At 40.4% G+C, this 25,868-nt stretch overlaps 1 protein-coding gene across 3 annotated transcripts in view; it reads left to right on the forward strand.

Annotated features, from left to right (window-relative positions):
• DOCK10 (dedicator of cytokinesis 10) overlaps positions 1–24,875 on the forward strand; it is a 199,583-nt gene extending 174,708 nt beyond the window's left edge. For 2 of the 3 annotated variants that reach the window (XM_063132212.1, XM_063132213.1), the window contains exons 46-56: positions 190–247; positions 598–696; positions 3,939–4,045; positions 5,641–5,763; positions 6,579–6,692; positions 15,741–15,887; positions 17,305–17,515; positions 18,518–18,708; positions 19,729–19,829; positions 20,196–20,334; positions 24,298–24,875. In XM_063132212.1, the coding sequence (XP_062988282.1) occupies positions 190–247; positions 598–696; positions 3,939–4,045; positions 5,641–5,763; positions 6,579–6,692; positions 15,741–15,887; positions 17,305–17,515; positions 18,518–18,708; positions 19,729–19,829; positions 20,196–20,334; positions 24,298–24,417 (1,410 nt within the window). In that variant the 3' untranslated portion in view covers positions 24,418–24,875. Of the gene's footprint in view, positions 1–189; positions 248–597; positions 697–3,938; positions 4,046–5,640; positions 5,764–6,578; positions 6,693–15,740; positions 15,888–17,304; positions 17,516–18,517; positions 18,709–19,728; positions 19,830–20,195; positions 20,335–22,931; positions 23,008–24,297 lie in introns of all 3 variants that reach the window. The other variant, XM_063132211.1, reaches the window with a different exon arrangement.
• Positions 24,876–25,868: the final 993 nt, after the last annotated feature.

Consider the following 25,868-nt stretch of genomic DNA (forward strand, 5'->3'; position numbering starts at 1 on the left):
CCTTTTAGACTAATAACTTGGTACATTTAAATGGAGCTTAACTCAAGTAAAGACTTCCAGTATCAATTCCTTGTTTTGCACAAACTGTCACACTAATCAACCTGTCAAGCGAAGTTTGACCACCTTTTTATACAAAACACTGTCTAGCTCTGCTTAATATTAAAGCTTGCATATGATTTCTTGTTGCAGGCTGCTATGTGCTACATCCATATAGCTGCCCTCATTGCCGAATACCTGAAAAGAAAGGGTAAGATAAAACATATCTGAAGGCATATATGTAGGAAATCCTAACAAACAGTAACGTGAACACAAATTGCAAATGACCTATTTCTAACTGATGAGATTCATGTTATTTTGAAGTTATCCTTTAAGCGGCTTTAACTCTTCTTAAAAGTTTCCCATGTAAAATATTACAATTGGGTAAAATTTCTATTGGCACCAACCTTGTATGTTGTGTCATAATCAAGCTTAATACAGTATTTCTCTTTCGGGAGGAGGGGGGGCTTTTATATTTCATTTCTTAGTATATATCATTAAGTATGCATGTATTAACACATACAGATAGCAGAATGCTAATAACATGTCACACTATCATAGGTTACTGGAAAATGGAAAAGATTTGTACCTCTCGTATGCTCCTGGAAGATGCTGAACTCTCTGATAGTAATGTCTTACTAACAACTCACACTGGAGGAAGTGAGTGTTCTAACCATGTCTGTTTATGGGATAGACAACATCATTCGAGAAATCAACCAACTCCAAATGTAGAGGTTTAAGGAAAGAACAGATTCACAAAGAGGGCAAATAGCGTTCAGATTACTGTTCTTTGATACTGGGAAGTCTCAAGTCTCTCTGATTCTATTGGAGGATTGAATCAGACATTTTTTAGAATTTAAGGTTTTACATTGCAATGCTGTGTGCATTTCTGTTACAAGAATATCTCCGAAATATCCCTCATGTTATTGAGGGTCCATGTTAAGATGAACAAGGATGTGATAGGGAACAATCTTTGGAAGAAAATTTGGTTGCCTGTAGAGGTAGGTCATTCACACACACACACACACACACACACACACACACACACACACCAGGGGCGCTTCCAAAACATGTAGTTTGGGTTGTTGGCATGCTGAGTGAGCATATCCACATCTGCAAGCTGCATGGTGACGTAGTGATCCTGATTACTGGTAGTTCCAATGGCTAACAAGTTTTTACCATGGATGAACAATGACCTGCTTCCTAACTAGGCTTCCTCAAATGGAAGGTCTTCTTCCAGTCTTGGACAGGGCCGATATCTAGTGGAGGATCCTACAGGCAGAAGGAAGGAGGCACTTTTTTAGTTTTTTGCCATTTCCCCCTCTGTCTCAACAGCTTCCTTGCTGGTCCTACCACCCTCTGGAGCAGATTTTCAGGTGACACATGAAACTGCAGGAGGAAGGGGGAATCAATCAATGTTGACTCCTTTCTTTCCACTAGTGGGAACATGCACATGAATTCCATTCAGTGGATGCTCCTATCAGTGAGAACAAACTCACAAACTCATCTGGTGGTGTATGTAGAAAGGCAGGGAGACAAGAATTATAGCTCCATATTCCTGTATATACTTGCCAGATACACTATTACCCTCACTTTCAGTCTGCTGCTGTAAAGACTTCTCATCCTGATGGGAGATGTATCTATATGCATCCTTGAAGGAAATGAAGGTCAACTACTTTACTTATAGTGGGATGTAGGGGTGTACAAGAATTTCACTTCATCTTACAAATGATTCAAACTTGCCCTGTTTGCAAATGCAAATGGGAGCATTAATTTTTTTTAACATTTCCAAACTTGCAATTGCTTTTAAAGATATGCATCTTTTTAAAACAAAACAACAACAACACACTTTTAAATGCACATTTTCCAAAAAAGGCACATTTTCAAAACAAAATCACAGTTTCACACTTCGGGTCAATGGGGGCATTTTTGAAAAATTAACAGAAAGGCATGCTTTTCTGTGAATTTTTCCCATTCAAACAAATTGAAAAACAGATCACATACAAAAATGGGAATGAGTCAAACCAATCTTCGAACTGAAGTTTGGAGAATTTTTGTGAGCTCAAACCTCCCTGGTTCTCCCGTCCCTTGATTAGGATACTCGGTTTATTTAAACTCAGATTACCTTTTGGCTGTATTTTGCTTTGCTGTTGTGGAAGGCTGCATTTTCCTTTCACAGTTTTCTCACAAGGATAGAAGAAGAGTTGAGATCAATAATAGCAAACTAACTAATTCCCCCCAAAGTAGAACAGATTCTTTTATGGATAAGCGGAGTATTAAGATGGAGGCACACATTCAGTACCTCAGAACCAGTCTGTGGCCTTCATTTTCTATTGCTTTTACTCCCGATATTCCACACAGTTGGGGAAGTCAAATAGAATAGAGCATTCCTATAACAACTTGGAGAGCCATGAGTCAACTTGGAGAACCACAGCCAAATGTAGCTCTTCTCAGTAAACCTCTGTTTATCTTGTCTCATATTTCCAAAATTTAATGTCCACCATTACCTACTTCTGGTGTGTGTTCCAGCTTACAAAAAGAGAATATATATTTAAAGAAGGAAATGCAGCATGGTTGGTGGCACAATAGATAGCTTACTAAGCAAATCTGTGTGAGAAATGGGGAAGAGACAGAGACGAATTGAAAACATGACCGTTCACAAATATATTAGTCTCAAAATGAAGGAATGAAATGTGACTTTCAGCAGTCTCAGCTACCAGACCCTTTCAAATTAAGACCGGGTTCAAAAGAGACTAGAGTCTAGACCAGTTCTCTCAGCTACTGGCTTCTTCTGCCCTCCTTTACTAAATATTCTTGGGCAAGGGGAGGCAGTGGTGGGTGAAGACATTTTCACAACAGGCTGCATCCTGTTCATGCCAGTTAGCATCAGAAAAGTAGGAACATAGGAAGCTGCGTTATACTGTCAGTGTTGGTCCATCTAGCTCAGTATTGTTGACACTGACTGGCAGTGGTTCTCCATGGTTTCAGACAGGATTCTTTCCTAATCCTACCAGTAGATGCCAGGAATTGAACCAGGGACCTTCTGCATGCAAAGCAAGATGCTCTACCTCTGAGCTATGGCCCCTTCTCCTGAGAATGTAGTTCTCAGGGTATCCCAGTGTCAATGTATATATTGTACAATGTACACAGCTGCAAGTGGGATACTGGGATAGCTTGCCTTACTGCACCAATGGATGCTGCTGTATGTGCAGATGGCAGCATCTAGGGCTTGATCCTAAAGCCTAGGTTTGCCAACAGTCCTTCTTGCCACTGTATCTCCTTATAGTAATTTTAGGAAAGGTTGATGGAATGAAGTTGGTGCAGCTCCAATCACATTGGTCCAACTGAAATTAATCTGGACCCAGTGTGAATCCATTTTCAAATTAATTCATTGGAGTCCAGTTCATTCCAGATCGGTCTGGGGTGACCTTGTCCATCTTTTACATTGTATAAAAGACATTCAAATTTCCATACTCACAAAGCATTTCATAGTTATATATGCTTTGTTCTGTTGGTGGATTTTAAGTCATAAAAAATCCAGGAACATTGTATATTTATGAATGGTCTGCATCATAAGCACTCTGTTACATTACCCTTACAATTATTTTTGGCCTCATTGGGAGCTTCTCAAATAATGCTTTTGGTTGAGAATGTTCTTTGCCAGAATCATCAAATTATAACTGTCCACAGCCTTGGAAAATAGCGTAATGAATTGGATGGGATTTATAATAACCTATCACAAATTCAATCCATTCCATTTGTTCTACTCATCCTTTCGGCTGTGAAAAAACAATTACGCCCAGCAATTTTGATAACGGCATCCTCTTCTCTTTTTCAATCAGTAATTACTATAAGCAGTTTTTATTGAAGCATTCATGAGGCTCTTTCTCTCATTTAAAAAGGCTTATTTTCTATGGGATGGCCTGCTTTCCTCAATATCACACCAAATATTAAAGAAGAAGGAGCTATGAAAGAAGATTCTGGAATGCAAGATACACCATATAATGAGGTCAGTTATTTTAACTTTTACAGCCTTTTCTTATGCATCTTTTCTTAGAAGAAAGTCTGACTGTGTTCAATAAAGACTATACCTAGGAAAGCATGCAGCCTGGGTAGAGGCCTTTTTGCAGCTGGATTCATACAAGCTAATCCACAATTGGTTATTATGTTGTCTGAATGCAGCGAATTTTGTGCAGGGTGGGTTAACGTCTTGACTGAACGCAGTGCGTTTTCCATAGGATGGGTTGTTGTGTTGTCTGAACTCAACATGTTTTCTGCAGGGTGGCTTGTTAACTATGCAGTGTGGTTGGCTTTTCTCAAACAAGCCGCCTTGAGTACCCACAGCTTGTTGGGTTGCTCAGAGTGGTTAACAAGCCACGCTGCATGGCTAACAAGCAACCCTGTGAAAAATGCACTGCGTTCAAACAAGGTGACAACCCACCCTGTGGAAAATGCACTGCATTCAGACAACACAATAATCCACAGTTCCACAACAACCCACACTGTGTGAACCCAGCGTGCGTGTGTGTGTGTGTGTGTGTGTGTGTGTGTGTGTGTGTGTGTGTGCTGTGTGTGTGTTTGTATGCTTTTTTACTGGTAGGATAAAAAAACACCCTAGATGTTCATCAGCACACAGCAACTAGTCATGAACCACAATTTTTGTGTCCTTTAAATCTCTCTCTCTCTCTTCTCTCTCCATACACACACACACACACAATTCAAATTGCAAAAAGTGTTCAAGCTAAACTGGAAAAAAGACGAATGTTTCAGGTTTTATTAGAAGAGGCTCCCTTTCATCCCATAGGTTGTATCTGTCGTCTGTGGATGCTCCGCTTATGCATCTCCCCACCCTATTTTCACCTGTTTTCAAGGATCTTTCACTTCATCTGATTTCAAGAATTCCCCCCTCCCCCATACATAATAGCTCACCCCATTCAGAGGATCCCCTGAGCCTCTGTGAAGCATTTTCAGGGGATGGGAGGGGCTGCCATGGCAGCCCAGTTGCACACACTTAAATCTGGATCCAACCCCAAATATCTTAAATCTAGAGAGTATGTGCTGGCTGGATCAGGGCATTGGTGGTTGGCCATTCCTGTTACCTCCCTGGGTCTCAAACAGTCTTGATTCTTCTTGAATATTACCCTCAAGTGCTTCATTGAAACCAATATACATAATCCAAACAAATATGTATGTTCTTTCTCCTGTAGAAACCTGATTTTCTGTGTGTTGCAACACTTTGCTTAAAGTTAGGGTAGCTTCTTATGTTCATTTAATATGCCAAAGCCATTTGCTTTCAGTTGATGTGTAAGCAGACAGTGTGCCATGATGCCGATGTCCAGATGCACAGCCATGTGGTATCTGCTCAAGAATATCATGCAGTGAAACTTGGGAACATCGATGCGCTGTGTTTTCTACCAACATATCTGCCCAGACCAAGTAACCTCTGTGTGTATTAACCATATGAAAAAGTACCCTTAGATGTTTACTTCAGTTAACTGCCCACATAACATAGCTATTAATAATGTTTATAGAGGGCCTTTATTAACATTATTAATAGCTACTTTCAATACAGACCTGGCTTTGTTTCTCGTTTTGAAATTGCAGAACATCCTTGTGGAACAGCTTGAATTGTGTGTTGACTACCTGTGGAAATCTGAAAGATATGAGCTCATTGCTGAAGTTAACAAACCAATCATTGCGGTATTTGAGAAACAGAGAGACTTCAAGGTAAGCCAAGTTAAAAATAGGAAGTAATATTCACTCTGAGAAGAGTGAAGGAGAATGCCATTGCTTCTCTATTATATGTTTTTATTTTGCGTTTCTTTCCCCACGTTATTCCTCCTTTGGTGGATTTAGACTTTGCATGCAGCCTGTGCATAAGTGACAAAAGCCATGAAAGAGCAGCTTCTGTGGCACCTATTTAGTTGCTATTTAGTTGCTATTTAGTTCTATTAATAAAAGTGCTCCAGGCTGCAATCAAAGGACGTGGCGAGGATGAATATTATTACTGTCTGCATTGTTTAGTAGCCTGTGTTAAGTGAGTTTGATGATCTGTTTGCAGGAAATATTCATGTGACAGAAGTAATCACCACGATTGGCCCACTAGGAAGGTGGGTGCTGATTGCATGGGAAAGTCCCACACAATCGACTCTGTCCATATAGTTGTGTCATTCATGTCCAGCCTACCATCTGTGGAATTGCACTGCAGAGACGTGGCTTACAACACATGCAGCTACATGTGAAAGGAGCCTCAGATACCCCAATACAAAATATACACAGTTAAGCAGAAAGCATACTTCTTCAAATGCACCTTTTTCCTTTAGAATACATGGCAGCAGTGAGTGGAAAACGACTGAGCTCCCCATCTTCCTCATCCTGTAGAGGACAAATACATGTCTGAAACACATTTGTCATTCAGAATTCACACTAGACCCATGTGATTTGTTTAGTGACAAATGTGGCTGGACTAAAGTTGTCGCAAGTTGCTTTGAAGATCGGGGCCTTTGTTTTAAAATGTCCCTTCTTTCATTCTGCTACCTCAGAGGCTGTCAGAGTTGTACTATGACATCCATAGGTCTTATCTGAAAGTGGCAGAAGTAGTAAACTCGGAGAAGCGCTTGTTTGGACGATACTACCGCGTGGCGTTTTATGGACAGGTGAGTGATGCTTAAGTGTTTTTGAATTTAGAGATACCATGTAAATATATATTTTGTAAGTAATTCCAGAGATAATTCTTTCTAAGGAAAGTATAGGAAGCAAACATGTTCAACATGTTCAACAATAGCATAGGGGATGGTCTAGTTGACTATTTTGGACTTGAATACACTCAATATTGAATCAGTGCTGACATAGCTAGAGCAAAAATGTAGATTTACTGTCCTAAATATTTTTTGTTGAGGCAAATCATAAGCAGTATTAACAGGCCATTAGGCACTGCAGAAGAAATTGGGTGAGTTTCCACAGATTTTAAGTAGACGCCTGTGCAGGTTTACTTGGGAGTAAGTCTGATTGAACTGAGTGAGACTAGTTCCAAATAAATCTACATAGGATTGACATAGATCTACATTATAACAGTGAAGCTCCCCTTGTTTTCCATGTACTTTCAACTGTATGGTAACGTAGAAGTAGTTGGTCACTAAAGGTGTTCATGCCAACTGAGATTGCCTAACACACTTCATATTCCCATAAGACAGAAGAGAGCCTAGAAGTTGCATCATGTTACGGCATTTCTACCACCCTCTCCACTATGACACAGAGGGACATCATAATCTATCCCATCGTTTGTGTCAGAATTGGTTTCTAGAAAACATCATTTCTGATAGTTAAATGGTGGGGAAATGGAGGTAAAGTGGTACAAATGTAACGTTTATCCTTTGGTGGTTCCTCATGCCACAGAACATATGCGGCATCCAAAAATATCCCTACTAAAATTACAAAATACTGCAAGCAATTAAGATGAACTTTTATAGTTGGCCTGATACGCACATTTCTTCATTAGTTATATTTCTCATATACTCTCTGGCTTTACTTTCTAGCTTGCCTCTGAATCTCTGTAGTACATAATAGAGCAAACTCACGCCACACACTCTTTCTTCATGCTTATTTTGGGATGGCATGTGTATATGCTTGCCTCCACTGTACAGTAGTTGTGGGAAAGCAAGCATGATCTTTGAAGGAGTGCTTTCCAGGCAAATGATTTCCTTTCATCTTTATATATATATATTTAAAAAAGTGTATAAAGAACAGATTGACCTGAATCATTCTGTCTGGTATAATTAGGTTTTAATGCCAAAATTTGCTCTTTTCTTCTTTTGATCTTATTCAAGGCTGTGGTAAGTTGTCTATTCTTTTGCATGCTTTTCGTTTAATTCTTCTTACTCATCATCCTCCCTGTATGGTCTGAGTTAACCTTAACTTCAAGTGCTGCTTAATATTCAGTGTTAGAGATGAAATAACATGGCTGTCACTCATTTATATGCTGTGCTGCATCTAGCAAAACTAATTATTTTGTTCTGTTTCCTTGACCTACAAAAATGTATCCGTTCCTGCACTGTTCTCATACTTGGGGTGGAAATTTGTTTCCATGTCCGATGAAAGCAGTTGTGGGCCACATGTTTCTTACACTGAAGCGCCCACTGCAAACAGTCTTGCTCTTTATACACTGGCAGTTCTAAGATGGTATTAAAGCCTTTGTCTCCATCCACGGTCATAGCAGAATGATTTCAGAATCTTATACTTGCATGGCATCTTTGCCCTTGGTTTGCTCTACTGCTGGGTTTATCTCCTAGCCTGCAAGCCTCTCTCTCTCTCTCTCTCTCTGCAGTTTCTCAAAGAAATGTCCAAGAGGTCAGAATCTGCCATGATGTAACTATAGACCAGGCTTCTCCACCCTGGTGTCCTCCAAATGCATTGGATTGCAATTCCTATCATCCCCTGCCAGCAATGGAAAATGGGAGTTGTTGTATATTACATCTGGAGATCACCAGGCTGGGGAAGGCTGCTATAGTCCTATAATTGTAATGAAACTATCCCAGAGTAAAAAATTATTTACCCTACAGCTGAATATCATAGGTTGTACAGATACAAATAAGCCCCAACTATGACAAAGACAGAATAAAAGGAGTTTCACAGTAAATAGTTTCTCTTTAAGATGAGCCAATGGTCCTCTCCTCTTATGCTGATCAACAGAACTCAATTGGTCAGCAATAAGAGGAAGAGGTGAATACTGGCATCCTGAGAGAAAATGCATTATCTCATTTTTGTCTGCTAAATGAAAGAGGATAGATGCTGTTGCTTCTGAGTTAGGAGTTATTGTTTCCCTGGTTTCCAGAAGTAAATGTGGGGCCAAACTAGACATAACATTAAATGCATCTTTGCATTTAAGATGCAGGTTTTTAAAAATTCAAATAACTTCTCCTGGTTGGGGGCTGTAATAATTATCAGGATTGCAGCAGGAATGGAACTTAGCTGTGGTCCTGAGCAAAATGACTTCTCTGAAGCTGTTGCTTGCATTGGAAGGAAATCTCTTATTGGCCCAATGTCCAGTTTGGACTTTCATGTGTTGTGAAAGGATGATTATAGTTTATAACCATCCTTTCACAATACATGAAGCCTTTTTCTTCAGTTTTCTGCAAAAAAAGCAGTCCTACTGTCCTAGCTATTAATTAGTGATAAAATTATTGATAGGCATTCTATAATCACGAGAAATCCATGTCTTTCTGTCCTTGAATAAATACCTATGTTGAATTAATTGTAAACCTGGCAACAAAAGGTTCATCCAACAGACAGGCAAACTGAAATGAGGCCCTGAAAATGGAGACTACTGGAAAACATGATATAAGCTAGAAAGAGGGAGGATTGGGCCAAAGCCATGATGAATCTAGACTTCAGGTTCCTGGCATTTCCTAGGCATGCTAGATCCTAAGAAAAGAGAACCAGAGCTGGTCCTGTTCAGAGCTGGAAACTGTGTGTGTGTGTGTGTGTGTGTGTGTGTGTGTATGGAGAGAGAAGAGAGAGAGAGAGAGATGTAAAGGACACAAAAAGGCCAACATGACTAGAAAGACTTTTTTTGAAAATCACTCTGCCTTACTAAGGATCCACTGATCAGAGTCTCAGGAAAGAAACTGGTTACCTTTGAAGCAATTAGATGTGTGTGTGTGCATAAGGACTAGTCTCTGTCCTGTCCTAATGCAACCTAACCTATTAAATAAGGAAAACCCTTGGGATTGTTACAAGCAGGTGTGCTTCCTCTACTATCCATGTAGAAAGTGTTGCTTATAGCTTTTGCAATGGGAATACAGTATGAAATGGTCTGATTTGAAGGTTGCCCTCAAACTCTTGAAATAAAACATTCTGATACTGAGTCTGGTAGTGTCGCCTAGTTGTTTAGGGTGAGTCAAGGACCAAGCCCAGTGCAAAAATTATCTGCTCACCCTGTAAAGCAGAGATGGGAGGGAAGGGCCTTGACTCTTGATATCCAATCCAAAAGCACAAGAACATGACAATCTGGGGGCGGGGCAGGTCTGCTCAGACTGCGACATTAAAGAGTAGAAGGCACAGCAGCAAAAGGACAATAAGAGTTAGGGACAACTCCTTTAAATGATGCTCAGATGTAGAATGTATTCTAGTATGTGCTGTGCTTCCATTTCAATGTGCTGTGCTCCCATCTTCTTCAGGGGCAAGAAGACCTTATTCCATTATCTTGCAGTAGCAGTTCACCTAAAGCATGTTTTCCCCCAATGATTTTGAGGCTTTGTCAACCTTTATTCATTGCCAATACTAACATTAATTTAAATGTGTGTCTAGCAGCTATGCCTTCGTTTTTATTCTAGAATAGGTTCAGGAGCTTTTAAGGTCTCGATCAGGCTCCCTGTGCCAATGCTGGGGTGGCTAACATTGGCCCTCTAGATGTTTTGGCCTACAGCTCCCATCAGCCCTAACCAACATGACCACAAGTTACCCATACCTACGTAAAAATGAAAAGGAGACCTAGCTTCTAGATGCACACAACTGGATGGGGATTGCTAGGAGTTGTAGGTTTCTGGCCTTCCAATACAGAACAGGAGGAGTGGCAGAGGAAATCTTCACTTCTGTACTCCTCCCATCCTACATTTTGGCTAGATGGGTTTTTTGCCCATTTAGCTGGGCACTGCGAAGCAGGAGGGAAGGAGACTGGGGAGGTCAACCCTATTTGTAAGTCAGCCTCCCCAGTTTCCTATTCTCCCCTCCCACAGAAACATCCCCTTTCCCTCCTTTCTGAGGTTGCTTCTGCAAGCTCAGAGAAGCAGCCGGTGCTCAGAGAGGGGGAGGGGAGCTCAGACTCTTGGTTCCATGGTTGGAGCATTCCAGGTATATGAACTATCCCATGGCCCCAGAATCTGTCTAGGGCCCATAGGATTTCTCCCTCCAAGTAATGCCATTTTTGGCCTTCAGTTAGCAGCCTCATTTGATTTCCAGAGTTACTGAGAGTCTGCAGATTTCCCCACCCTGGCAGTACTATATATTCACCCTTGACAAGCCAGAGGTTTATGCTGAAGTGTCTGAATCTAGACAAACTCAACTTCACATTCCAGTTTTAAAACCGTCAAAATCTGGTTAGCTAAAAACAAATCTTTTCAGCAAACAGCAGATACTTTACAAGTTTAGAACATCGTGCCCAGTAATATCTTAGAATGAAACTTCATTAGGAAGAAATGGCAACATTGAACAGTGAAATCCCCTTTTTACGAGAGGCAGAACTGCTATTATGTGGCCTGCGTAGTATTCCATATACAAACAGCATTTGTCTTTTTATGAAGGCAGCTCTTTTCGAGCAAGAATAGGTTTGATGAAACACCCACAGAGGGCTATAATTCCATGGTTCATGAACACACCTCTGAAATGCAAAAATCTAAATGAGGATTTCAGGCGTTTACTCAGTGTTAAATTCCATTATTCATAAGCCAGCCTGAACAATGGGCAAAAATAATACTTCAATCAAATTAAGCAAAATGGGTGCAATTATGTAGACCTAAGGGTGTTGTGAATACCATACAGTTTCAGAGTTCTTAAATGCCACCTCAAAATATCCAGCTGCCAGCAGAGCCATGCATCACCCCGTCGTGAAAAGAATTATGAAAAGAAACCATTGCTATGAACCATCTATGCGGCAGGGTTTTGCTATTTTATTGTTTTACTCTGTACAGCACCATGTACATTGATGGTGCTATATAAATAAATAAATAAATAAATAAATAAATAAATAAATAATGATGATGATGATCAGTGAGAGGAATTCTGCAAAATAAAGTAAGGTAGCTGCAGGTTATGGGAAGAACTCAGTAGTTACACAGCATGTCTTTGAAACAGATCTGGAGCCATTGTGAATTGGTTTTGCCACAAACCAATATTCATTCATTTATCTGCATTTGTTAGGTGCAGAGCTGCACTTTAGAGAAATGTGGGTATGTTGTCAAAAATGGCAACCCTGCATCAAGTTCTCTTCCTCAGTTTCTGTAACACATGGTCAAGCATATCTCACATCTGGGCATTGCATCTACGTGAATCCAGATGTGCTCTTCTGCAAATGGAAGGAAAGGTCTTTCATACACTAGACCCTCCTGTTGGCAGAAGGGAAGTCCGCCCTGCAGATCCCTGCACCACCTCTCATGTCATTCTGGAGGATTCCTCAACCCTCCAGAGCAGATTTTCAGGGGGCTGCATGAGGAATCAGGGAAAGTATCCTCCTCCTTACACCGATGAAAGGATCTCTTGAAACAAGTTCTGTTCACAGGATCTCTGGATCCAAGCCAAAGTGTTGTTGTTGTTTTAAAATTATGAAGATAAGAGCAGCTGATGCTGATAATAAATGAATCTATAAAAGGGGGCAAAAGCCCCACATAGAAACAGAGAACAGTGATTACTGCCACTAAAGCCCAGCTAAAAGGCCACATTTTTACCAGACAATGGAAGACATTTAGCAATGGGGCCTCCTTTTGCCCAGGTGGGCTTCACTTGGCAAGACATTCCAGAAGAATAATACCAATGGAAAAATTAATACCAATGGAAAGGCCTTCTAGCCTTTTGGTTGGCAGGGGGATTCGGAGCAGGACTTCACATGCTGAATGAAGAGTATGGGGGAGCTTACAGGTGAAGGTGGATCCCATGCTGGTTTAAGCCTTTAAGGCTGCAGTCCTTTATTTTTATCTTTTTTATTGTGACTATTAACAAAACAACAAATAAATCGTGAAAAAGAAAAAGAAACCATTACATATATAGGAATATCGTCATTTTCTCCCATCAGTATACCGTTCATTTAAAAAAAGGGGGGAGTTATGCATAGGTTTCAAGAAAAGCAAACCAAATATCCACGTATTTATCCACTCACAAGTCACACCTATATACCACCCGTTCAAATATTGATAATGTGTTAAGTTCTGTGACCGCTTGTCCTTCCAGTGTGATAGTATAAGTCTTTTAGCTGTCATAAAGGCCCTGAAAATCCATTTACGCAGACCGAGTGTTAACTTCCAAGAAGCCGGTAGGTAGTTTAGGAGGACATGCACGTCATTCCATATTAAAGATTGTTTCACTACAAAGTTTATCCTTATTATGACCTCCTCCCAAAAGGGAGCAATTACTGGGCATTGTCAAAACATATGAATGAAAGAAGCATTAGGTGCATTACATCTCCAACAGTTATGTAAATTAGACAGACTCTTATTGTGGAGTTCAATAAACCCAAAAAAGATTTTTTGCTGAATAAGATGTAGCCTAAGATCCATAGAAGCTTCAGATAATCTATTGATTAGGCAAAATAGGACATATTCAATCCTGTACTAATGTACTTGGGAGAAAATCCCATTGAATGGGATATACATCTTAGTAGATATGTTTAGGGTTGTAATGTACACTTAAGAAGCAGCATCTTCAATTGAACCCAGAAACTAATACAGATTAAAATACAGATTAAACAGCAGCAGACTCATGTTCCATCTGATGTGTCCTAAACAGTAGTCTGGTGCAACATTTTATACCAGTTCAAGCCATGGAACATCCTCAGACATCCTGACTGAGGATTATGGGAATGGTGGTCCAATACATAGGGAGGGCACCAGGTTGGGGAAGGTTGGACTATACAATGACCCTGTTCAGAGGACATGCTTAGCCATGGTTAGGCCGCTAAGCCTTTTGCAGCAAATGGCTGTGTTTAGGGAGCGTGTTTAAACCATGGGTATGGTTATTTATTTATTTATTTATTACATTTCTATACATCCCAATAGCCGAAGCTCTCTGGGCGGTTCACAAAAATTAAAATTATAGTAAGATTTTACATAGTTAGGAATGGTTCATAATGTTTAGCTCAAAATGCTTAACCACCATGGCTTAGCATGTCTTCTGAACACAGTCAGTATACACAGTCTACACAAAATGATATGAAGATATATATGTATGTATAATTCATAAACCATATAAGACTTTTCAGCTCTCCATGACTATCTAAGTTATAACTGGAGGGCACAGTATATAAATAGTTTCATCTTTTATGTGTGAGAGAAAGAATCCCTGCCATTTCAAAATGATTTCCTAAACTGAAATCCAGGGACACGAGTGCTTTCATGGGGTGAGGGGGGGTGGGGTGGCGTTGGTTCTCTGAAGCTGAGGCGGCACCAGCAAAAGGCCTTGCTTTGCAGAAGATGACACAGCCGTTACTCATGCAGAATTCCATTAGGTGTCAGAGCTCCACAAAACATTGGAATGCAGCTAGCGGCCCCAAGGTTTCTAGCTAAAGTTAATCGTGACTTAACTCCCATTGGGAACAGTGAGACACCACTGGATTGGAATCAGTTTTGTAACTTTGTTATTAAGGATTGTGTTCAATGGTGGCTTTGCCTTGGCGGAAAGTGCTTTTGCTTGCTTACGTTGGCACATCTGATTTTCACCATTCTCCCCACTACCTGCTGCGGCCGTATCCCATTCTGTTCCGAAGGGCTCACCAAGCTTCAGAAGCATCTTTTGAGAAGGGGTGTGGGAATATCATAGAATAGTAGAGTTGGAAGGGGCCATTGAGTCCAACCCCCTGCTCAGTGCAGGAATATAGGTCGAGAAATCCACAATGGATTCTAATGAGTTTGGATTTTTATGAATCTGACTTGTAGATTCTGCAGCAGACCAGCTTTTTCTGAGTTACATGGATTCTGCAGACTTGCAGACTGTTTTTGTTTGGCTGGCTTTGGAGGGGATTTGTGCAATTTAGCAGCAATTCGCACAATGTACATTACAGGTGGAATGAAACTCTCATACATTCCTTTAAAAAAAATCCAGTTCCGTCAATGAGCGGATGATGAAACAAAAGATTCCTGACAATCATGTAACACATATCCCTAGATACAAGGGGCTTAAGTGGGTGAGGGAGATCAGTAAAAGTTGGTGCCCCAACTTACGTGGGCAGAAGCACTTTCTGTGAAGGGAAAGCCACCACTGTATATAACCCTTTAAAAAAAATAAAAAGAAGTCATGCCAGAAGCCAAGTTTTTAGAGACTATTTAAATGTATTCGTAATCCTTAAGTTTATCCTGAACTAATAGCCCAATCCCATGCACGTTACTTCTGTTCATCAGCTATGAACACACAATTTCCATCTAGAGCAGGCAACATGGTGCCTTTCAGATGTTTTAGACTACAACTCACATCATCCCTGGCCATGGGTTGGGGCTGATGAAAGTTGTAGTCCAAAACATCTGGAGGATCCAGTTTGCCTACTCCTATTCCAGAACATGGTATGCTACCTTTTTCCCATTCGTACTATAGTTTTAATTGCAATTCGTTGGATTTGGATTATTAAAAAGAAAAATACTTTTTTTATGAATCCATAAGCCACTGATCATTTCACATCTCCTATACCAATTGCTGGACTAAACCACACGGTGGCACACTCTCCACAAAATATGGATGCACATAATATACTGACTAATCTTTTGCTCCCCAGAGATGTTTTCTGTCACATTTCACATTAGGGTTTTGTCCTGCTGGTAAAGTTCAGATTCATCCTGTGCTAATATAGAGTTTGGTTTTAATGCATTCCATTCCTTCATCATGCACAAGTTGCAGCATTCAGATTAGCCAGTGTTGTTTGTATCTAAGCAATTCCGTGTAAATTGCTTGAACTCTTTGCCTGTGCCTTAAACTTAGTTTACTCTAATGGTTATCATTTGTGTTTTGATCAGGGCTTTTTTGAAGAAGAAGAGGGTAAGGAATACATCTACAAAGAGCCCAAGTTAACAGGCTTGTCTGAGATTTCTCAGAGATTGCTGAAACTTTATGCAGATAAATTTGGAGCAGACAATGTGAAGATAATCCAGGACTCCAACAAGGTATGAAAAAAATGCTACCAAATTCTGAGCGCAAGCTATTGGGAAGTTCTCCTGCACAGGCCAAATTGAAATAAATGAAACCTGTGTAAGGGCACAGAGATAGTGTTATCTAGCTCCCAGTCATTTCAGGGGCATTTGCTCAGGACAGATTCCTGATGGATTATATCCTCTGCTTCTGGATGCAAAAGCATGTGCATTTCCAGTCAGTCTTAGTAATCAAAATGCTGTTCTCTGTTAACATAAAGCAAAATCATAAGACTTAAATGAAAGGATCACTAGTTCGTTGTGCTAATCCACGAATAAAGCAAAGGCTTGTTTATCATTAAATAATTAGGTATTAAAGAAATAATAAGGGAAACATTTGGCACAATCTGTCCATGCAAACTGAAGGACAAGACAGGGTGACAGCCTTGTACCCCTGCTCATTTTGCTACACACTGCTCCCAGGGGAGGTTGGTGACTCTGGTTTCAGTGGGGCTGCGAATCCACTCTGGGTTTCAGTCAGAACAAATCAGAACTCTAAAGGAGCTATCCAAGATGCTGAACACTTTCCTTCCAACTAGGTTCAGCACTTTAAATAGCTCCTTTAGGGATCTGGCTGGTTCTGACTGAAGCCCATAATTGATTCACAGCCCCACTGAGACCGGGGCCACCAGCCTACACTGACTACACCACACTTCCCCAGCCCAGTGCCCTTCAGTTGTTTGGGATTACAACTCTTAACAGCCCCAACTAGCTTGGCCAATGCTCGATAGTCTTTGTAGTCCAAAACACCTGGGGGACACCAGGTAGAGATCCATGAGCACCTCCTGTTTCTTAAAAGAGTCTTCCCTTTCCTCTGGCACCAATTTACTAACGCTCAGACATTCAATTACTTGAAGAAGTGGAATGGATGTTCGGATAGATGGGAATGTGGATTTGGGGATGCATCACTGTTACCTTCTGTTTGCATTTATACATTTCTCTCGTTTATTATTGGGTGGCTTAATCCAGTCCATCAAGTGTGAACGGAAGGGTCTTGGCCTGTATCCCAAAGATGCATGCCAAGACATAATCATTGTGGGATTGCCACCAAGAAAGCCTTGCTAAGGGATCTCTGTCCTTTTCCCCTCTGCTGTAAGAGGCCTTCTCCTCTCTCTCTCTCTTTCTTTCTCTCTCTCTCTCTCTTTTGTGTAATCTGCAGAGACACACAGGTACAAATTAAACATGCATCCTGTCATTTGCAAAGAGCACACAGATGCATAAATAACTTCCTTTCCTTTCAAAATGCATAGAAGAGGAGCCCTTTGCTCACGTGCCTTTAAAAGGAAGAACTGATTCCCCCTCCTGTCTGAATCATTCACCAGCTTTGCTGTCTTGAATTACCATTCAAGATCTAAGCTGTTTGATTTCACCCCCCCCCCCACTATTTATGCAGGTTAACCCCAAGGACTTAGATCCAAAATACGCTTATATCCAAGTGACGTATGTCACGCCCTTCTTTGAAGAGAAGGAAGCTGAAGAGCGGAAGACTGACTTCGAGATGCATCACAACGTCAACCGCTTTGTGTTTGAAACGCCATTCACGCTGTCAGGAAAGAAGCACGGAGGGGTTGAAGAGCAGTGCAAGCGACGGACCATCCTGACAAGTACGGATGTTGCTGCCTTATTGAGTACACACAGAAATACCAGGGCTTGCTCTGGAATTACCAAAGATTGTGCTCAGGAGCATATAGACATTTTTGTATATTACATTTTAAAAATGTTTTTATTATGTTGCGTGAGGCAGAAGTGGGCAACTTGTGTCCTCCAGCTGTTTTGGTCCACAACTCCCATCATCTCTCACTGGCTAAGGCTGATGGGATTTGTAGGCCAAAACTTCTAGAGGGCTGCAACACAACATGCCATCCCTTGGTGTAGAAGTCATTGGTGAGGCAAGACTTCTATGATGTATTCACTTGCCCTACAAAGTATAACCCTTTTTTCTGTATCAAGTATATTTAAGGCAGCTGACAACTTCAATACAATGAGCAGTAAAAAACACAAATTAAATAATTTAAATAACAAAAAACCAGCCAGTTCACTATAAAAGTATTACCTTGGAAATCCCTTCTGAAACAGAACTTCTTTCAAAGCATATATGCCTTTTGGGAGACTGTTCCACATTTTGGTCACCACGAACAAAAAGGCCCTGTAGTGGCTACCTACCTACGAAACCTGTCAATGGGGGTGGAGGATACAGAGAAGAGCCTCATATGGGAGGAGGCCATTCTTTTAAACATAATCCTTTGGGGGAAGATCACACAGTCCCTCCTGTGGTTTTTCCCCATTGTTCGTTTGTCTGCTAATTCATTGGAGAATTAATGAATAACAAAATTTGTGGTTTTATCATAGGAATGATGTTATTCTTATACATATCCAAGGAAATGATAAGTACAGGCAGAGAGTGTTGCAGTTCATGTATTAATTTATAGGTATTTTAGAAAAGGAAAGTTCATTATATATTTATTATATAAGTATGTCATGAATGATGGCTATATTTTTATTGTAAGTATGTAAGTTGAATATGTTGAGTGTTCTACTGTTGAGTGAGCACAGGAGGGGTTATTATTATTTTTCGTAAAATGGGTCTCTCTTGCTTTTGACTGCAGCTAGCCATTTATTTCCTTACGTGAAGAAGAGAATACAAGTCATAAGCCAAACAAGCACAGAACTGAACCCCATTGAAGTGGCCATTGATGAGATGTCTAAAAAAATTTCAGAACTCAATCAACTTTGCACAATGGAAGAAGTAGATATGATTAGGCTGCAGCTGAAACTGCAAGGAAGTGTCAGCGTCAAGGTAAGGATGGCTTCATTCAGGCATAAATGTTTTTGACATTTTGGTTTATATAATGAGGAAAAAAATCTCTACTCTTTTTGATGGTGGTGGTTGCTCATAGCCAAAGGCCACCACAATCCAAAAATAAAATAAAACCAAACAAACAAATAGAAAGCCTGAAATATACAAATAGGCATATATATTGGACTAAATCCATTTTATCAGTGGATGTCTTCGTTGCATAACAGGGGTTTCCCTTCCTCCTGCTGCCCCCTGCATCCCCCCACATCCCCCAATGTGCTCTGAGGGTGCCCCAACCCTCTGGAGCAGATTTGGGGCACACATAGGGGACTGTAGAGGGACAGGAAATTCAATCTACCAACAGTGGCTGTTCTGCTGGCAGAAGGAATCCATTGGATACAACTTATTATCATGTCAATATCAATAATTCCCCTACCAGTTAAAAGCAAGTTTTTTAAAAAATCCTCTCCATTCAGTACAAGAGTTATAAGATCAAATCTGATTCCCCCAGTGCAGTTGGGAGGGGAATTTCCTCCATACCCATTTCCAAAGCATACTGTTCTTTGGGGTTTGCCATGGCCTCACGTCAAGAGAGAAGAATGAGAAGCTGGAAAAGTCACAGCAGCTGAGATAACAGGAGCTGAGAGAGACGCCATGCTACTAACATCTAGTTCTCAGCTCCTAAGGTTGCTATTGAACATATTGAACATTTAAACATCTACATGAAGCTACTGGGTAAGATCATGAGAGGGTTTGGAATGCAGATGGCACTCAGCTCTATTCCTCTCTGTAATTGGAGTCAGGTGAGGCCATGCAGGTGCTGAACTGGTGTCTGGACCTGTGGGCTGGATGAGAGCCAATCAACTGAGTTTGAGACCTGACCAGATGGGGGTACTGACATAGCCAGAATGCACTGGAGCCAGTTGAAGAGCAGATAGCATACCTGTTCAAAGGAAGAAAAAAAGTGATGTTCATCAGTTTGGGCCTTCATTTATAAAGCAGCCTGTTTTTGTTTCACAGGTAAATGCAGGGCCAATGGCTTATGCTCGAGCCTTCCTTGAAGAAATGAATGCTAAGAAATACCCAGATAACCAAGTCAAACTTCTGAAGGAAATCTTCAGGTAAGCTTTCCAATTCCAGAGGTAACAAACTTTAGGAACAATAAGCAAATAAAACTGAAGTTCTTTAGGCCTGCATTAAACAAATCCTAATCCTGACAGAGCACTAGGTTGTGACCACAGAACTCCATCCTTCTATTCATATACACACACATATACACACAAACAAATATTTGTGAACGGAGTGCTGGCACTTATGTTCTTATTTTAAAAAGTCCCAAGGTGACTTACATTAAAATAGAGAATATATAGGTATAGACAAAGAGAATTACTTGACTTTAATCCATAATTAAACAAGAATGCTGTTTTGTAGCTTCAACAGTTGTATTGCCTAGACATTATAAATATGCTGTATTCTGTGCCATGTAGGCAATTTGCAGAAGCATGCGGACAAGCTCTTGAAGTTAACGAACGCCTTATTAAGGAGGACCAGTTGGAATATCAGGAAGAAATGAAATCTCATTACAAGGATATGCTCAGTGAGCTCTCCGAAGTTATGAATGAACAGGTTAGCCATTCTATTTCAGTCTTTTGGGGTTAGTGGCTAGAACTTCTTATTCCTCTTAGTGCAAATACATTAGACATGTCACAAGAGTTCTCCTGAGTCTCGTTTAGAGAAGGACCTCGGGGGATTGAAAAACCCACATTAAAAGGAAAGGCAGGTCTTCCAACTCTGAGAGAAATTCCCAGCTCTCATCCTTCCACACCTTGCAAAATCATCCCTGCCACCCTCCACCCCCTTCCTTTCTCTTCCCTTGTATGTTTCTACCATTTGTTAGACACCTCACTAGTATGCATATAATAGGATCAGGAAAAGAAATTCAGCCACCCTGTTGATCGATAAGAAGAATGAACTGGGGCTTTTCACCATGCCCTAACAAATTTCTATCTACCTCACTTAAAAAATAATAACAACATCCACCTAAATAAGAGTTCTGGTAAACTCTAAAGCTTGCTTACTAATTTGGGAGTTTGGGGTTGATACTGAGCAGGAAAGTATACTTTTTAGGCCCAGTTGGAGCCATTTGGTACCATTCCAAACTTGGTACCAAACTAAACATTCTTTAAATCATGCATAGCACAGCCATGAGTGATTGTCTTAATTACTTCAGTGTAAGCACATGTGACCCTGATACAGATCAGGACCGCGGCATTCAGGGAGCAGGGGCTTAAGCTTCCTCTCCTCCAGTTTTTGCCCCCAAATGGTAGAATCATGCTCTACTAGGCATGATTTGAAGAACATTTAGTTTGGTCCTTAAAGTGAATTGCCTTACTGCATGATTGATTAGAGCAACAAGTTCCTCTGATACATGCCTTTCACAGAAAAAAAAATAGGTGTTGTGTTATTTTCTCCAGAAAATAGCCATTTCAGTTTGCAATTTTCATTAATAATTATTCCACAGAAGACTAACAGTATGTCCACATGGTGGGGTCAGGTGTGTTGACCCCTGCAAGTCATCTACCATGAGCTGTCTCCACTGATCTTGCACCCATGTGGAAAGTAGAAGGGGAGCGTAGCAGGGTCAGTACACATAATGTTCTCCATGCAACTCAAATCATGATGCTGGCACTGAGATCTCCTACCCCACATCATACCTACCTTTTCATAAAACCTGTCCTGAACTTTTAATTTGGTGCTGAAGTATCAAACCAAGAGCAGGAGCGTGGTCCACTACTATTTAAGGAGTATTTTTGAAGGACCAGAAGGGTGTCATTTAAAAAATGAGGCTTCAGTTCATTTTATTTTTTATTTAGGGTTTATTTCTTTATTTATTTGGCTTGCATACTGCCCAACTGGTGAATGCCTTTGGGGAGGGTTGGCTTCGCTATTTTACCCAAATTTATTTTATCTCCAAGCTACCATGTATCTCATGTGCCAGTGTGGAATTATTTCATTATTTTATACTTGGTATCCTAATGTATAATCTCATAGATAATTCATGTTTTTGAACTTGGTAAAGTCCAAAATCACCCCAAGGTGATTTTATCACATGGCTTTCACAGGATGCATATCTTGATTGACTGTATCCTCACATGCTAGAAGCAGCCTGGACTGAGAAATTCTATACTCTAACTAGAGCATAGGGGTATGATATATGTTATGCTGGAACAATCGTCGCCATATCCTATAGTCAGTCAGTCCTAGAGAAGAGGGGAAAATACAATGTTCAGAAAACTCATAGCAGCCACACCCCTAGTATCCATGGAAGGCATTGGCATAGATAGCACCCATGCCTGTGCTTTGAAATCAGAGGCTGTGCTTGTGACAACACCATTGTACCCACAAATGGAAAGCGTCAATGAACTCAGCTTGACCAGAACACCCTCCAAAGATGTGAGGGACAAAAGATAGGGACCTCTTGGACATGGACCCACACTGCAAACACCACAGAGCAGTTCTCTACCCATTCAGCCATGTATCTTCCCCCTGCCCTGAGCTTCAAGACCAAATTATTTATTTGCGTGTGCGCGCACACACACACACACAAGGACCACATGGGCAATGGGAGGAGCCCTGGCCTGTTGAAACAGCTCAGATCTCACCTTCAGGAAGTCCCAGGTTCTAATCTAGGGTATAACCTCACACTGGGAAAGAAGATGGGACACCACCACCCCGCCCTCCAAATACTTGGGCACAGGAGGAATGCTGCATGGGTTAATAGCTAGGCTCCTGCATGGGCCAACCAGCCTTTTTGGCCCACTCCTCTCTACAAACAGTACTGCTGGTCCCCTGCAAGACAACTGACTGCCTCATACACCCTGACAGCAGCATTTGTCTCGGCTGGGTGCCTTCAGAGGCCTGCCTACCCACTCAAGGAAGTTGAGTGGGTAGACAGCAGAGGGCCCACCTGAGTACACAATTGTACTCTTAGCATAGTGTGGCGCAGATCTCAACTCTTCTCACTTGAGTACGTATTGCAAATTGAAATCGTAGACTTTCCTGTTGCGATTTTACCACGTCACGTGGATTGGTCCTTAATAGCATGGAATTGTATTTTCTTGTATGGGCATTGGGGTTCAGCCTGTTTCTCATTGTCACACTGTTTGTACCTCCACTGAAAATGGCATCTTCATCAACATTTTCTCTCTCTTTTTTTCTGGCAGCTCTGTCATGGTCAATGCTTATACAACTTCTCTGCTTCACTGTCTAACATTTCCCTCAATACTATAGCCAGAAGTGGTATGTTTAGTTTTCTTTATGTCTACATATTCCTTTACTGTCCCATTTTCTCACTAGGTAGTCTTCTGTGTTATCTGACTTCTAACATTTATTTAGGATATCATCTCTATTTCATTCTTGTTTAGCAGTCATTTCTCCTCAGGAGTGTGGAATGTAATACAAGCTCAGAGAGAAACGCAATGAGAGGGCACAAGACATTCTTGCTTAGCACTTCATGGACTTGTAACTGAGTCCCATTTCTCAAGTTCACTTTTATACACACATTTATGAATTTCACATCATGAATTTTTTAATGACTTTTTGAAATAAGGTTAAAAGTAAAGGCAACAAAAATACGTACATAATAAGATAACACAATCACTAAGGATGCAATCCTATGCCCGTTTAGATAGAAAAAGTACTACAAAATCCAGGCTGTTTTCTGTCTAAATAAGCATAGGATTGTACCCTAAAGAAATAAACTCATTATAATTCTTAGTCTATCACCAATATGCTTGCAGAATAGTTAGAGTGAAACAGGCTCAGAAGGTCACTGTTGAATGAAAGAATGAAAATACAAGTTACATAGCATACGTAAGTGAATGTTTTCTGTGCGTGCTTGTGTATATTAGTCAGAAAAATAACTAGCAACCTCACTTGGCTGGAATTTAATCAAAGTTTTGAAGAGCTTCCACATAGGAAATGATTGTAAACCAAATTAGGGTGGCATATTATTATCATTATTATTATTATTATTATTATTATTATTATTATTATTATTATTATTATTATTATTAATATACCACCACATAGCTGAAGCTCTCTGGACAGTTTACAAAGATTAAAAAATTTAACATTTAAGAAAACAGATATACAAAATTTAAAACCCGTAAAATCAGAAAACAGATAATCCACAAAATTTAAAAACTATAAAAACATAAAACAGATATTATTAATGTACTTGCCGCACTATTTGAAAATGCCAAGGAAAATATCTTCTCACAATGATGTTGCAAAATAGGAGTTGAAGTCGGCATCAGGACAGTCTTCGGGAACAGGGGAATTAGGTGTTTCTACTGTCAATTCAGTAGAATTGGATTCTAGGATGGAAATTATCAAAATGCAGAAGCAGAAATATTTATATTCCCTTTTATGTGACCAGCTTCTTGGGTTATTAACTGGGTAGATCAGTGCAACAGCCTAGTACATTTGTTGGCAATGCATTTTAAAATGAGCATATTGACTATACTAAAATAGTATTGATTTTCCCAGGTTTTTACTCATTTCATCAGTCTTTTTTATTTTTAAAAGATCACATACAGGGAGGATTCTGCAAAGCAGCAAGGAGCGGATCATCCTTATTCCCATGCAATCAGTAGAACAATCACAGCCCCACCTGGACCACTGTTATCATCAAATACTGACATTTGATAGCCGAATTTGACTTCTAACAGATCACTAGAGAACCTTGGGATTAGTCTGAATAGCAGTTATAAGCAAATCATGAAGGATTCCATTAAAAAATGACATGCGGTGCATTGTTTTATTTATTGAACATTTTCAGTGTTATTTTTTTAATTGTCTGTTCATTTTTTTAAAAATGTTATTGCCTTTCCTGATATTTGCACATTTCCTATCGTTTTCTTTATTATGGGCCAGTCTTTATTAAACAGACTGAAAATGAAATTTCCATTGAACGTTTAGTTTCACAGCAAGCCTTATGTTTGCCGTAAATGATAATATAATCTAATACAAGTCCTAGTATACATATATTTTAAAGGTCAAAAGTGGATGTTTTATAACATTTAAGTATATTTCAATTGTAAATAGAAGATGTGTAAAATATGTCATTTTTACAAAAAATTTAGTTAATAATTGACATGACTAAAATGTGGATAACATTTCAGATACAATTATATTAAAATATTTGTCTATGTGTAGAAAACCTTCTATAAATATTCTTTATGATACTGAAGTTCATTGAAATATTGTAATAGTCACTGGGAAATAGCGCATGTTTGCTCAAAAGTCTGGTTCTGCTGAGCAGGAGCAGGATCAAGGGTTGACCTTGTTGGTCACCTGCTGAGGGTCCACACCCCAAGAGCTCCCTGGAGTTGTTCCTCCTCTTCGCCATGACAACCTGCTTCTTCACCTGCCTCTCACTCTGGCCCAGACAATGGTAGTGGTGAGACAGAGGAGCACTAAATGCCACGCCGACCTACCTGCTCTCTGCCTGTCAAGTAAATAATGGTAACAATGATGAGAGAGAGGATGAGGAGCAATGACAGGTGGTGACAATGGTAGTGAGAAGGTAAACTCACTGAGGGAGAAGGTCCATGGAGGGCCCTCAAAAACCTGGAACCAGCACTGCCAAGTTGCTCTCCCTGCTTCTGCTACTGTCACTGCTCCAAGATGTTCCCACTGGTGTACTTGCATTCATGGCTCTTGTAGGCAGCTGGGATGAAAATCGGGAAAGATAAAGAGTGGACAAAAGGTTAAGCCTGGGGCCTAATTCAGAAAATATCCAAATGGAACCAAACAGGCAGTTTAAGAATGCAGGTCTGTCTGCTGTCCAGGGCCCCATGCCCTTGTTTCTCTTTCTTGGCCTTCACTTGCCAATGTGAACCTTCATCGTTATAAACTTATTGTGCACTTACTCATTGTGCACCCCTCTTTCAAGGGGTTCAGGGTGACTTACATGCTGATTGTCCGATTCTTTCTTCCCAGCCACCTTTTGAGTTAATGGAGTGACTGGTCCAAGATCACTAGTAAGAATCAAATCCTTTGGTTTAGTCTTTTTCCCTTTAGTGCCCGAAGTGCATTTTTACTCATATTCATAGGACCTAGGCTTTAAACCAGATGGGGTAACTCGTACTCCGAGG

The sequence above is a fragment of the Elgaria multicarinata genome, chromosome 8, assembly GCF_023053635.1.
Source record: "Elgaria multicarinata webbii isolate HBS135686 ecotype San Diego chromosome 8, rElgMul1.1.pri, whole genome shotgun sequence".
Classification (NCBI taxonomy): Eukaryota; Metazoa; Chordata; class Lepidosauria; order Squamata; family Anguidae; genus Elgaria; species Elgaria multicarinata.